Source organism: Glossina fuscipes, unplaced genomic scaffold (genome assembly GCF_014805625.2).
Source record: "Glossina fuscipes isolate IAEA_lab_2018 unplaced genomic scaffold, Yale_Gfus_2 1, whole genome shotgun sequence".
In the NCBI taxonomy this organism is placed as follows: domain Eukaryota; kingdom Metazoa; phylum Arthropoda; class Insecta; order Diptera; family Glossinidae; genus Glossina; species Glossina fuscipes.
In genome coordinates, this window is record NW_023998415.1 from 45,786,096 (window position 1) to 45,800,939 (window position 14,844).

General features: G+C 32.4%; 1 protein-coding gene across 20 annotated transcripts in view; it reads left to right on the forward strand.

Annotated features, from left to right (window-relative positions):
• The first annotated feature begins 606 nt into the window (after positions 1-606).
• Positions 607-14,844, forward strand: part of LOC119645059 (JNK-interacting protein 3) — a 27,777-nt gene continuing 13,539 nt past the window's right edge. For 12 of the 20 annotated variants that reach the window (XR_005248604.1, XM_038044873.1, XM_038044875.1 and 9 more), the window contains exons 1-2: positions 607-1,653; positions 8,304-8,324. Coding sequence is in view for 16 of the 20 variants with exons in the window: in XM_038044873.1 (XP_037900801.1) it covers positions 1,555-1,653; positions 8,304-8,324 (120 nt within the window). In the remaining 4 variants the exon portion in view is untranslated. Of the gene's footprint in view, positions 1,654-8,303; positions 8,338-14,844 lie in introns of all 20 variants that reach the window. The other 8 variants (XR_005248605.1, XR_005248606.1, XM_038044876.1 and 5 more) reach the window with 3 other exon arrangements.

Sequence of the window (14,844 nt, forward strand, 5' to 3'; positions counted from 1 at the left end):
AGTAAAGGACAATAAGAATAATATACTTAAACTTGATCAGCAAAAAACTTATTTAGACCAACAGAAAGAGAGAGAGAAAGAGAGAGTATATGCAGAAATTAAAAAAAAAAAAAAGCTGTAACTCACAGCAACCAAATTTCCCATAAATAAGTAGGTGACACACTTGTAATAAGTGAGCTTAGCACAATATTTGAGTTTAGCTTATCTCGATGTAGTCGGCATTTTAATGAAATATTTAAAAAACCCAAGTTATTCTACTTTCGTAATAACGCACTGGATTAACTTGAAATTAATTATTGAATATTGGCAGAAATCTTAAAAGGAATTATCTGAGTATGTTACCACTTTTTTATTCTACTACTGTTTAACTATACATGTGTTGTTAACCTCGCTCGCTAATTATTTAAACCATCTGTTTGTTTGCAACGTCAATCGTATAAATGTCAAAAAGAAAGAAAATTTAGTTTTCTCTGACTCTCTACCGATTCGTTCACGTATTCTTATATCAAAGAAATTTTCGAATCTTCATACGCATTATTTGCAATATATTTCTTAATGTGTGCACAATTATAAAAGTGAAATTAATTATTGAAAAATTCACAAATATCAAAAGGAAAATGCATAAATATTGAAATCGTAATCATATGTAATTTTATACGAAGAATAATGAAATTATATCAAAAGGTCTACAATGAATATAGGTTTAGTGAAAAACCAATAAAGTTCTAGTCATAATTTTATTCTCCTCTCTACCCCTACCTCACCCCTTTTACAAAACAACGAGGACACCAAGTAAAATATATGTTTTAACACAAGTCTGTTGAGAGTGGAGCGAAAAGTGAAAAGAAACACATAAAATCTGTTTTCAACTATCGTGAGTAGAAAGATAAAAAAAAAAAAAATCACAACGAAAACAAAGATTCGTCAGCAGTACATAAATTGCAACAAATGCCAGTGATAATGAATGCGCCACTAATAATAATAATAACAACAACAACAACAACAGCAACACCAAAAACAACGATAGCAGTTAATTTGAAAGAAAGTAAATTTTAAATATCGCTCTAATCTATCCGTCTTTAGAGAGTTATACTGCATTTTACAACACTTTGTTTCATTGAGAAATTTGGGAAATATTATACGGCACTTTATAACGCTTTATATAGAAGTTTTGGATAATGTTGTAAATATTTTATAGAAATCCGCTTCGCTTCACATATATAACAAACCTTGGCAAAGATGCTTGCCTTGTGAGGGCGTCACAGCCCCCGTTCGCGTTTTAATTTAAAATTGAAATTTTAGCGTGTTAAGCGGATAAAAGGAAAAGAAAAATAGAAAGAGAGGGAGAGAAGAAGAAGAAGAAGAAGAAAAAAAAGAAAAAGAAAAAGTGTGGGCTACAAAAAGGGGGTGTGTAATTTCCCATTGCAATTTGTATATTTTTATTTTTGCACAATTCCAATTGGGTTCTAAAGCTTTCAAAAAGATTTGTAAGTGTGGGCGTGTGATTCTGCAAGTGTATTTTTTCTGTGATTAAATTAAAGTGATTGCAATAAAATGGATAACGACGATACGATGCTCAACAATTGTGGACCTCAGCCTGGCGCTGAAACCGTCTACGGCACTGATGACAATAACATGGTCATGTCGGAAAAGGTAAATATATATACATATATATATATATGTATATATATATATATATTTATTTATTTTTTTTCATTTTTATTTATATTTTCACTACACGATATTTAGTAATGATTGAGCATATATTTTTGTTTATAATCATCTGAAGTGTACGGCAGCTAAATTCACTCTCAATTTGTTGCGCATAGATATTTATGAGATTCTCAAAACGTGCCTAGATTTTATATTTAACACTTAGCCGCTAATAACAATAATAGTTCAGTTAGTTGATACACAAACTCTTTAATTAAACTTTTCAATGAATGTAATGTATTTAAACTAGATAATCTAGACTAAATTCTCAAGACAACTTTCAGATTCTAACGTAATTTGATCACATTTCCCCATTTGCTTTCGATTGCGTGTTTTCTGAAAAATGTGTAGCCTTACGTCTATGTTCACATGCTTGAGTGTTGAAATATAGATCCAGTTGTAGTCTCTCTTCTGCTTGGTGTTTCATTTCAAGATTAATTTTTCATCTATGACGAGGCTGCATTATCCACAGTATATTTGGAAACTTGGGGACATTATTGTTATCCGTATGAAAGCCTGTCAATTTTATGATTAATTGAATGTTACTTCTAAAACTATGGTTTTCGTTACACAGCTAATCTTATCTGTACCGAAAGGAGGCTTGTGTTATGACCGCTGAACAATTGCTTTTCCAAAGAAGGGCGCTATGATTATTGATTATAATTGCTTATGAGTTCAAAATGATTTTATCCGTTAACCAGTTTATCAGAGTTTACTTTGATTGTAGCTATAGTTAATGTTCACTTGGTGAAGGCATCACGCTTACCGACTGGATAAAGATCCACCAGGTTGTGATTAAAACCTCCCTGTCTCTTTTTCTTTTTACATTTCATAGAATAAGAGACTTTCTCTAACTGATTGCTCTATATTGAATACATATGCATATATAATAGCTTCGCTCGTCGAGTTTCGTTTTTATTAATTGGATTCTTTACCTATACGAGACATTTAATTCTTCTAGTTTGCCCGTAGAACAGGAGGGATTCACGACTCAACAAACTCATGTAGTCAGCAGATGCAATATATTTTTAACTTTTTACATTTTTTTTTATACGTTTACGCGTACAGGAAATTTGCGTAGTGTGTACTAAAATTCGAATTGTATCGCAAAATACTCAATTATTTGTCGCCGATGTTGATAATGACTCCCGTATGGAAAGCGAGTATTGATAAAAAGGACGCATTCAGTGTTACGATATAACCTCGAAGAATGCAAACGAATATCTTGGGGAGAATCTATGGCAAGATTCTAAGGAACTGGAGAAACGTTAAGGACGGCGTGTACCACCGGTGGCTCACAAGCGAATGCCTATGCGAAATAGGGAAAACTGCGCCGTCCTTAACGTGTTAAATAATATCCTTAGACTTTTTGTTTTCATTTAGCATTACATTGCTTTCCTAAGCATTAACACTAATTATTGCCGCCGCTCGCTGCTCGCTGCTCGCTGCTCGCTGTTAAGTTAAAAGTAACATCCGTTCCGATACAATGCCGTTACCGCGGATACCATTTACTTCCGTCTATATAAGTTTTTGCACATTGGGCATAAATCTTATTAGGTTAATAACCGTTAATGCAATTAAATGCACAGTTTGTGACAAACGCTTTGTCCAAATCCGTGCCACGTGTAAATTGATTGTTAATTGTTGAAAATCGGTATAATATTAATAGGATGTAAGTTATTAGATATGTATTTGCAGAAATTTTGATTACTTGACTTGTACGGGAAATGGGACATGCCAGTGTACATAAGGGGTTCAATTCGATTGTTTTGATTGACCTTGATCTACATAAAATAACAGGTTTCCATTTAATTTTATTGATTTATTCAGCGTACACTGACGCTAATTATGGAGCGTTCGAAATTCTTCTTCTCTTCCAAATTTATTGCTTTTCTTGTTTATTTGATGCAGCCAAGAACCAGAGGTTTGTTGTGATGCCGCCCCATCACATTCCAATTGTGGATTTTGATTTCAACAGTTTAGAAATGGCGACACGAATTGCCTGAAACTGCCTGCCCATTTTTTGGCCACTTGTTGCAAGAGCTGTCGAGGATGCATTGATGCGCAGCTCGAATGAGAAGTTCTGCCGTGTCCATCGCACCCATCAGAACTGGCGCCGCCTAATGACCACTTGTTCAAATCGGTGCAATATGTTTTCGCCGGCACGCGGGTCCGCAAAATTGAAGACGTGCGAGATGGATGGATCGGTGGATGGATCGCTGCCAAAGCAATACAAGTTCTTTCGACATGATATCTCCATGTTGCCAAAAATATTGCAAAATGTTGTAGGAAATTATGGAAAATATTTCGATTAGCATACGTTGCACCAAATCTTTCTCACTAAATGCTTTTTTCGAATGAAAAAATGATCAAAATGCTTGCAAACACCTAATGTAATGAATTCTCTGTTTTTTTTTTTTTTTTTTTTTCCCCCAAATTAAAAATAAAGACATGTAAAAAAGTTTATTAATTAAATGAAAATTTTATTTATTTAAAAAAATTATTTAAGAGAACATTCAAAGGATTCATAATAGTATTCATAATATTGAAAAGTCTCCGCGTTTTTATCCGCGGGAGAGCGTTGATGCCTATCGATCGGCCACCATTCACCTGATTGTCTGAAGCGAACATGTGCTTAAAATGTGACCTTTCAGTCTGTGAATATAATTTTCGAAATCATCGCTGATGTAAAAAGTTGTATTGATCTGAAAATGAGTGAAATATCTGAAGAAATACGCTATGTGATGATTTTTTACTATAAAAAAGATGAAAACGTTGCAAAAAAAAAAAAAACTGTGAAGTGTACGGCAAGAATGCTGAAGTGAAGGAAAAATTCTGGTGTGATTTGCTCGATTCCGTTCCAGAAATTTCGATGTCAAAGATGCACTACGCAGTCATGGAAAAAGTCGATGGAATTTTGCAGCCGGCAAATCCAGAAGACCAGCATGCATGCTGTCAGGAAATAGCGAAAGGCACTAAGCATCAACCACATGACAGTTTGGAAACTACAAAACGAAACCGCGGAGACTTTTCAATATGACCTAATAATATCATGTCAACATAGGCGTTAAGGTTGCAGACATTTTCTCTTACAAGTCAGTCGATAATCACTTAAGGAGAATTATGACGAAGAGGAACACACTATCAGAGGAAAATTTTTTTTTTTTTTTTATTTTTTTTTTTACAAACATATATAAATATGAAATTACATAGCCACGTACGTTTGTGCGACTTGTTGTTTGTTAACATAAACTACATAAGCGTGCTTGGGGCGAAAAGAAAGTAAAAAATGAATACAAACTGCACCATAAACGTGAACCACTAATGATTTATATAGAAATGACGGAAATAAACTTAGTTAAGAATTATATACATACATACATACATACATATATATACACAGTATGTAATTAAAGAAAAATAAAAAGAATCAGTTATTCTTACGTGTAACTGTATAAACGTTTACAATGGCATTGATGACACAGGAAAGTCATTATATGGCGGTATTGACTATTCATTCATACGTTGTGATAGCACTCTTAATACAATGTAATTTTCTCGAACAGAATCAATCAATGGGTAAAGGGTTCTGGGACGGCGCTTGCTATACGCACTACATTTTATACATTGAATGCATCTAAATATAGAAATATATATTATCGTTGATTTTATAAGTTCTATATGCTCGCACGGAATGTATGTCGCAGGAAATTTATTTACACATGTCCTTCCGTCTGCCCGCAGACTACAACCTAAAAGCTGCGTTTCGTAATCCTGAGCGTGCCAGGAAGAATGTTTTCTCAAAGGCGTTTACAAAAATATAATTTAAAATGTCTAGGATATACGATCGATATATCCAATGAACGGATCGTCAATCTATTTGAACAATTAAATATCTCGCGACATATTCATGCTATAGTCCCAAGTAGCCGCATAAATATATTTTACTTTCTTGTTCTCTACTTGTTGCAGTAAAATAAAGTTAGAATGAATGCATGGTTTACGTTTCATGGTTGTTTGCTTCGTATGTTGCTAAACATTAAACACAAAAGTTAATTGGGTTAACGCCAGGAAAAAACAATGCCTATATGTGTAGTGAATAAATGCATTTATCGAAAAGCAGTAATTCTCTCGCATAATTGCCTGAGTAATCACTTTTGTACGCATTCTTTAATGCGTTCTTTTTTTATTTTTTTTTTTTGTTTTTGTGACAACTGTTATGATTAGAGCAAATGTTTTGCACAAGTAATTAATTATCACAAATTTCGTAATAATTGGAAAAGGCAAACAAAAGATCTTTTCAGGCATTGGATGCAATATATATGTGATGTTGTCTAGCGATAGACATATGTTTACATATATCTATATCTATATAACCAAATTAGTGCATTGTTTGATATGCAGGTCATTATTGATTTTTAATTATAAACAAAACAAAAAAAAAAAAAGAAACGATGCCTTCATACAGATATAATCTCGGATGATATGACAAATTTTCAATATTTATTTATGATTTTGCATAGTTAAATCGAAAACGAGAATCCGAAAGGTCATGGACACAAGTTTAGTGGATTGTTAACATAAGTTTTCTCAGGCAGGAAAAGGGAAATTGATTTTATGTTCATTTTCCCATAAGATCTCTTGCTTCCTGCCCGATTACGTATTGCCTCGGGCAAAAGGTAGGCGCGCACAATCAGACACAATTAGAAGAAACACTAGCAATCGAAGAGGTAGCTCACTAGAAATAAAAATCAATCATCTGCCAATCATCATCAAAAAAAAAAATAAAAATAAAAAAATAAAAAAATAAAAAAATATGAAATCGATCCCCTCTGCAGGAAAAGTTATAGTGAATGGTTTAAAAAAAAAAAAAAAAAATGGAAAACTTTGCAATTTAAGGAGCACGGCCCTCCCATATGTCATATTAAGCAAATTCCTTATATCATCGATTGTCTTATCATCTTAAGAAATGTGTGGCGAGAAATCCTTCTCTGCGAAAGTGTCTCGAATCGATGATCTTTAATGCATTTGAGCATCCCTTCTCTTATATTGCATAGGAATCAATGGTTGTGTAATGTGATTAAAATAAATCAATCAAGCTTATCGATGAGTGTAATAAAACTTTCAACTCGTGATACGTAATTATTCATATTCGTATTATATAAAGGGATTTATGAAAAAAATTTATTAATTTTCTTGCAGTCTTTTACAATATGAAAAAAGCCTGTAACATAAAAAACAGGAAAAAATAGGAATTTTCATATAGTGATCATGAACCATGTCTACTTTCTTTGTTCGACAAAGTACATAAAATGAAATAATAAACTGAGTATAATATAACTAACCTTTTGCTTCATGTCGCCTCCTTCTCCTCCTCCTCTGCCTCTGCCTCCATAATATATCCTCCATTCATATTCAATGCTACTCATAACCATAACAACAATGTTATAAATCCGCATCAGGTTACGTGTGCTCGTAAGCTGAGTGAAAAAGGTGAGAAAATCATTTTAGGATGGTATGTATGTATGTATACAAGTCATAGAAATACAATACAATATTATGTGAGTCAAGGTTGTTCGCGGAAGTAACAATGTTTTGTGTTGTCTGCAGATACCACAAAAATCACAAAAACAAAACGCAAAGTGATCTCATTTCACATATAAAACAGTGATTGTGTAGGTATGCATGCGTTGTCTGTTTATCAATTGATGGTATGTGAGAAAACAAAAAAAAAAAAAAAAAAAAAAAAACAACAAACAGTAGGTTTTCTTTCCTTAACAAAAAAAACCAAAAACAAAAACAAAATTCTTAATACTTTATTAATAAGGAACAATTTCGGAAATTTATTATCATTTTTCTTAATTATTAAGCAAAGCATGAAGATTTTCTGCGGAAAGGCTCGCACTTTCCATTTACGCGTTTGTTTGCCTTTATGTGATTAAGTTTTCGTTGCTTTCTCTTGATCTTTCAAATTCATTATATATATATAATCAAATCAGTTATAGAGAACAGGGGCTAGCTTCCAACTAAGCTTGTTAAGCAAGTTAGCCTACGATAACGGTGAACATCGACGTGAATGAGCGCTATATGTTCCGTTACGCAAATAAACTGAGAAACTTTGGAAAGTCTTCACACGTTAGTCATAAGAGAATTTAAAAAAAAAAAAAACTTTGCCTTGTCTGATAAGTCGTTTACAATACAACGGCGCGTCATTATGTTACATAGATGGCGAAAAAATCGAGTCGTTGAAAAGCAAAGTTGAACAAGTATATACAAATCTAGAAATAAAAATCAAATTAGAAAATTTTGACTCTTAATAATGTCCATCGGTCGTCCTACCTTCATCCTTGCTTCATTATAATCGAATATTTATTATACATACGTTCGATTGATTTCTTTATAAAATAAAAACACAAAATTATAATTACGAATAACCATTATTAATTGCCTAACCGATCTTTTTTCTTTTTTATACCTTTTTTTATGTATTATTATTATTATTATTATTGTTTTTTTGTTTTAATTTAATATTTATTTTATTTTGTATTTTACTTCTTTTATGTTTTCATTTATTTTCCTCTTTTTTTCAGAATGAACAGGTTGTCAGCATCGTGAGTTTTGATTGTAATTTGAGATAATCGAATAATTTCAATTTATTTAACATATTCTTGATCCAAAAAAAAAAAAAACCTTCGTATCGTAATCTCTTAATCCTAAACTAATAATTTTTATTTGGTAAAGTATTTCAAATGAAATTTTTTTCCTAAATCTTTTTATTATTAATTGTTTTTTTTTTTTATTTCTTTAGTTTTTCTTTGTAAATAATTTCTAATTAGTTATATAGTTTGCAAACAATTAACTTATCGTTGTACATTTTCTTATGCTTCTTTCATATTTGTCTTACAATAACTGAATGAAAAAATATTAAAAAAAAAAAAAAAACAAAAAAATTTAACCCGTAATCGACTTATGGTTATTCTGGGTGTTGAATCCAATCCATTTTCAAATAGAAGCAATGTTATAGCACAAACACACACACACATACAAAAATTATATTATTGGTAACAAACTTGGTTACAACGATGTCGGTGTGAAAACTCATTCTCCATTATGACATTGGAAGGATTTATTCTCTTCGAAATAATGTTTAGGTAAATAATTTAAGTGAAAAAGTTAATTAAATAACACCTTAAGGCTTTAATCTCTCCGCTTTTCAAATTAACTTCAGGGAAAAGCGAGATATTTTACATAGTACACCGCAATAGCTACTAGCGACAGACGGTTCAAAGCTTCTGTCACATATTCATACAAACATCTTTTCTCATTTTTCATTTCTCATAACTAAGAAAGGCTAAATAATTGAAGATATAATACAGGATTAGTTTTAGCTTTGAGTAACTTTACGGTTGACTGCAGTACTTTTTAAAACTTATTCCATCACATGTGTCATAAGCTATGATATTAAGACTACCACAACGATGTAACAACGATGCATCTGAAAGGAGCCCGGTTCAAAGCTCAGTAAGAAGCCTTATATTTCTTTTATAGTCTCACTTCTAATGTTATCTGAAGTCTTTAACGAAATCAATTATAGTCTAGTTTGAATCAATTATACCCATAATAAGCCATCACTGCGATACATCATATGATGATTAGTACCATTGTTCCAACAGATATTTTTTCTGTCCACACTTTCTTTCAAAAGTAAGGAAGATTCGGAATGAAAGTTTCTTATATAGAAAAAAGTAAAACCACTACAGCGGGAGGGAGGCGGACCTTCATTGCACCACTTTGCTTAATGTAGCTACTCATATAACGAAATTTCCAAATGAAGGTGTTATATGGGGAGTGGCCGGAGAAATGGTTCGCTTTGAACCATTTTCACTAGCGTTTGTCCTTGGGTCCAAATCATGCCGGTGTACTGAATTTCATTAAAATATCTTTAAAAAAAAGTTTACTTTGCATTTTTTTATAAAAGCAAAAGTTAAAATTAAAAAAAGTTGCATCGAACATAAATTAAATTTAAAATAAAATTTCAGAACAAAAATTAATCTTCAAATGTTCGCTGCCAAGCTACTTATGATCAAATGACATTTGCATGCCCCATGTACCGTTTGCGGTGCACACAAAAGTGCTTATTTGTGTTTATATCAGAGAATACATATTTTTTTCGCCACAGGTACCCGAATCGGTGTATGCTTCAAATAATGTTGTTAATATCATTACTACGTGCAAAGTAGCAACAAAGTAACAAAAATAATTTTTTAGATAATCGTATCTTAATTGAATAAATTATACTTAATTTACAAATTCGTTTTTAGCGTGTACTGAAAACGGTACACATACATAGTCGATCACATGTTAAATCCTGCCAAACTTTGCTTGAAAAAGTAAAGGTAAAAAATTCATAGCACTTTTTCACAACATTGCATTGGAATCAGGCAGGAAGGAATAGGGGAGTAAATCGAACATTTAGTAGCTAAATATGAATTATGGATTTTCTTTTCAATTATTAAAGTTTTTGTGATCGAGACGACATCGATAGTAAAGGACTAAAGCGATTGGAAACTTTAAATCATTTTATTAATTGAAGCTAATTAAAAATGTGAAATAATCCTGTCGGAGCGATCATGAATGAATAGGTTTTTGTCAAAATGTGAAATTTTTCTAAAATTTCCAAAATTTATTTCCATATAATTTCATAGTTTCAAAATCTCTTTCATCTATCCGACTATCTGTCTGGCTGCACGTAGAGTTACAATATATTTACAGAAATCAAAGTCGTTGTATCGCATTTAACTTGAACGTACAGATTATGATAATTATTTTGTCCTACTTTTATTTTAAAGTTGTTTTTTATGCATACCATGACTATAAGCCATTGCTTTCTTTGTACTTCTTTTTGCTTTTTCGCTTTGCTATTTTACTTATTTTGCATGCATTCAAGGTCAAGTCATTTTAATTTAACTGCGCTCTGCCTGTTTCCGAACGCTTGAACGCGATAATAATTATACACTTCTTTCATTTCTTCTCCTTCTTGTTGTGGTGGTAAGCGGTCGTATAGACAAACGCATCTAAAGCAATTCGGTATAATATTATTTACATTCTCTCATCTATCCATTCATCATCTAATAAATAAATAGTTGCATAACCATTTATGACCGCTTTCACACCTCCTATGTTGTATGACAAGTAATGCGAAAGAAACTTAAGCTATCCATGAATTTCCGATACTGTACGCAGAGTTAGAACAGTGAAGGATATTTCGTAAGTTTCTCATTGAAAATGAGGGAAAATTAAGGCAAAATAAGTCTTAATCCCACGCAGAGGTATTATTATTGAAACAAGTAAAAACATTATAGTCGAGCATACCCGGCCATTAAATACAGCTGTAGTGCAATTATTGACAGAATACTACACCAAAAATTACACACTCTTCTCTAGCAAAGGCATGAAAGTCCGTATATTGGGGGAATCTCTTAAACAACACATGACGTAATCTTAAGTTAACAAATTTCATTTTCCTTCTAAAAATTATGTTATTTTTCAACTTTCATCGTAAAAAAGTCGAAATTTAACTTTCGCTCGATGTTGGTGTCTAGAAAGTAAGCCTATGTAAACCAATTTTCCTATCGCTCTTATGAAATAATTTTCATTATAAAATATTAAAAATTCAATCTTTCTCTGAAGGACTTAAAGGATTACTCATGAGAAATCTTACATGGTCTGAAAGGATCAGACGCATGTGATTCAAATTTCGTCCGCTTAAGTTTTATATATCAGATTAAAATTATGAAAAAATTTTCATCATAAAACATTAAGCACTCGGCCTTTTTGTCATATAGGGATTTACATTTCCTAAGAATCGTTATATGTTGTCGTGTACAAAAAATAGACATACGTGGACCAAATTTGGTAGGGTTGTTGATTTCTTTATAAATTCACTATTATGAATCAATGTTCATCATGAAATAATAAAAAGTACATTTTTTTATCATATAAAGATTCAATTTTCGTAGGAAAGGTTATATGAAAGCTGGGGAAAGGGTTAGAAAGGGTTAAAAAAATTGCCAAAGGTGAAACAAATTTTTCATATTAATTTAAAATGTTGGATTATTGTGACTTAGTGGTTTTCGTCGAAAATTTTTGAATGTTTTCTAGTATTTTTCTATATAGCGACTTTTCGAAATAACGCTTCATATGGGGGAGTTGTCAAAAAAGTGCACCGATCCGAAACATTTTCAAAAGCGTTCGTCGTTGGGTCAAAATATCTCAAAAATTGCGGCCCGTAGGTTAAACATAAAAATAGATGGGCGACACAGCAGACGGACAGACAGACAGACAGACTGACAGATTAGTTTAGATAATCTGTGTTGTTTGGCATTATGAAAGATGAGTCCATCGTAAGTCCTTCCGTTTGCACAAACTTAAACTGAATTGAAATAAGTATGCAAGAGACCCCTAAGCGTGGTCCAAAGTGAGCAAAAGGTGCTTTTTTGTCAAAAACCCTATTACCATCCACTTAGTGTATTACAAATTAGACGTTGTTGCCATGTAAAGGGCATACTTTGCCCTTTGTACTCTTTTATGAGACGTTGTCCGAAAAATAGACTTACGTAATCCAAATTTAATAGAATCTCTTACGGCTCGTTTTTCATTATAAAAGATTCGAAAATGACATCTCTCTGCTATATAAAGACTTCCCCTTTGCATGAGAGCATTTATACGAGGTAAGGTGCAAAAAATAGACTTAAACGATGGAAATCTGGGATAATTGATTTTTTTAACAAGCTACCATTATTCCCTCACTCATTGTGAATTATTCAAATATATACCGTTTCGCCGCAAAGAAGGTTCACTTTTCGTAGGAAAAATTATATTCAAATTTTTCACATCAGTGTAGTATGCAGTAATAATACTGTTACTCGGTGATTTTTGTCGACACATTTTAATATCATAATCATTATACCCGGCCATGCTTGTAGTATAAAGTTGTAATAAGTTTGTGCAGACATAGGCAACATTGAGAGGGACTTGAAATAGATCCACCTTTTGTTATGCTGATCGATTCAGAATCATTTTGGGCATCGAATCGATCTAAGCTTGTTTGTCCCTCCGTCCGTCTGTCTGTCTTATTTGCTTGTGTTTACCAAGCAAATATCAGTTTTCTAGGTAACTTGGTGCAATTTGGTACATCGATGTGTTTTGGCCCAAGTATGAGTGAGCACTATTGAAAATGATTCAGATCGGATAACTTTTTCATATAAGAGTAACCGTTTAAAGTGTTATAGGGTACTCCAGGGTGAGAGTCGTGTTGCACTATAGTGTTTTCAGTTGTTTTTTTTTTTTTTTTTTTTTTTTGATTACTGCTTAAAAATTATCCATTATACGGAGAGTAGTCCTAAAAATTAGCCGTTTCTATCTATTTTCAATAGGGCTGACCACGTGCCAGTGTAGCAAATTTCAACTTAAATATAATGACTTGCACATGCCCAAAATAATGGTGTAAGCAAGTGTTTTGTAATTTCATCTGCACAAACCTAATATACCGCGTACTACAAGTTATGTGAGGTATATAAAGAGCTATCGACTGTTATTTGTCATATATTAATTAATAGAAAACAGAGTTTACGAGCAAATTATGCAATGATTGTGCGGTGAATGAGCTTAATACGACCGGTCATCGTGTGATGTATTCATTGCTCGTTGGTGTCATAAGAGCTGTTAACGTTTTACATGCATCGATTTGCAGCGTCAGAGTAACGTTCAAATTAATCAATGAAAATCAAAAGACGAATTTTCACATTTAAAGATTGAATATATGTATGTAATAATTTGAACTCAAAATTGCTTAACTCAATCTAATCTTTACGATGATCGCCAAAGGAAAATTGAGAAAAGTTTTCAATAAATAACAATTAATTATTTTGTATACAAGTATGAATGCGTATATACATATTTATATTGAGACGCATTTATATGATATTTTATTGCAAGATGAAAAGCTAAAGCATACCCTACACAAATATGCGCACGAACCAAATATCGTATTTATTGCTTCTTATTTACATATGGTTTGTGAGTTATTACGGACGAGGCACGAATTCATTCATTAATGGATAATCATCTTGCGAGCAATGTGAATATCTTACACCACGAATTTCGAACGAATCAACATTTGAAATCTTCTCTTTGTGACGCATTTTAGTTGAGCTCGTACAAAATATATATGTAGTCGATGTTTCAACCTACCCCGAACCAAGGGAGCCAAGACAACATCTGAGAGCAACTCGATTGTGCAAAGCAAAATTCTCAAAGGTTTTATTTATTTATTTTAAAATTTTAATGTAATCCTCACAAATTAGTTTCACATCCAAATCTGCCAATGTACTGTGTCATTTAATTCACATCACCTAATTGTAAAGGGGTATATTCGTTTTGCCAAAACCTTTACAATGACCAGAGGGAGGCTTCAGAGACCATCTAGTGTATATATTCTTGATTGGCATTAAAAACTGAATCGATTTAAGTTTATCGGTCTGTCCATCTAGTTATCTGTCCGTGTGTACCAATATATGTTGTAAGCCTGTATTCCTGGCCGCAAAAATGATGCAATCGGCTTCGAACGCAGCAGAAATATTGTAAGTTATTCCACGCAGATTGATATTGAAAATAGGCCAAATCGGTCGAAGGATGCGCCCATAGTACTGCGTAACATGAGAACACCTCTTACAAAGTATATAAATTCTTGGGCAGTCTCAATTTCTGAAAGCAAATAAGTAAATACGTTCGCCTATTCATATGTTCGCGTGTGGTAAAGGGTATGAAGATAAATTCGAACTTAATTAGCAAAGACACCTACCATTTCTAATAAGAAAATTCAGCTATTATTATATTATATATATTATATTATATATATATTTGTATATATATTTATATGAAGTTGTCATTATCACACATTGCCCGATTCCCACCTCGATGGCAGCCGTAACCACTTGTTGGCTTTTAAGATAGCATCTAAGAGAAGGAATATTCAACATGACCTAAGTTTATTACTTAGTATCTTCGATAATATGAAGAAATTGCCAATTGATCTTTTATATCTACTGAAAAGATGCTGATTTTTCTACT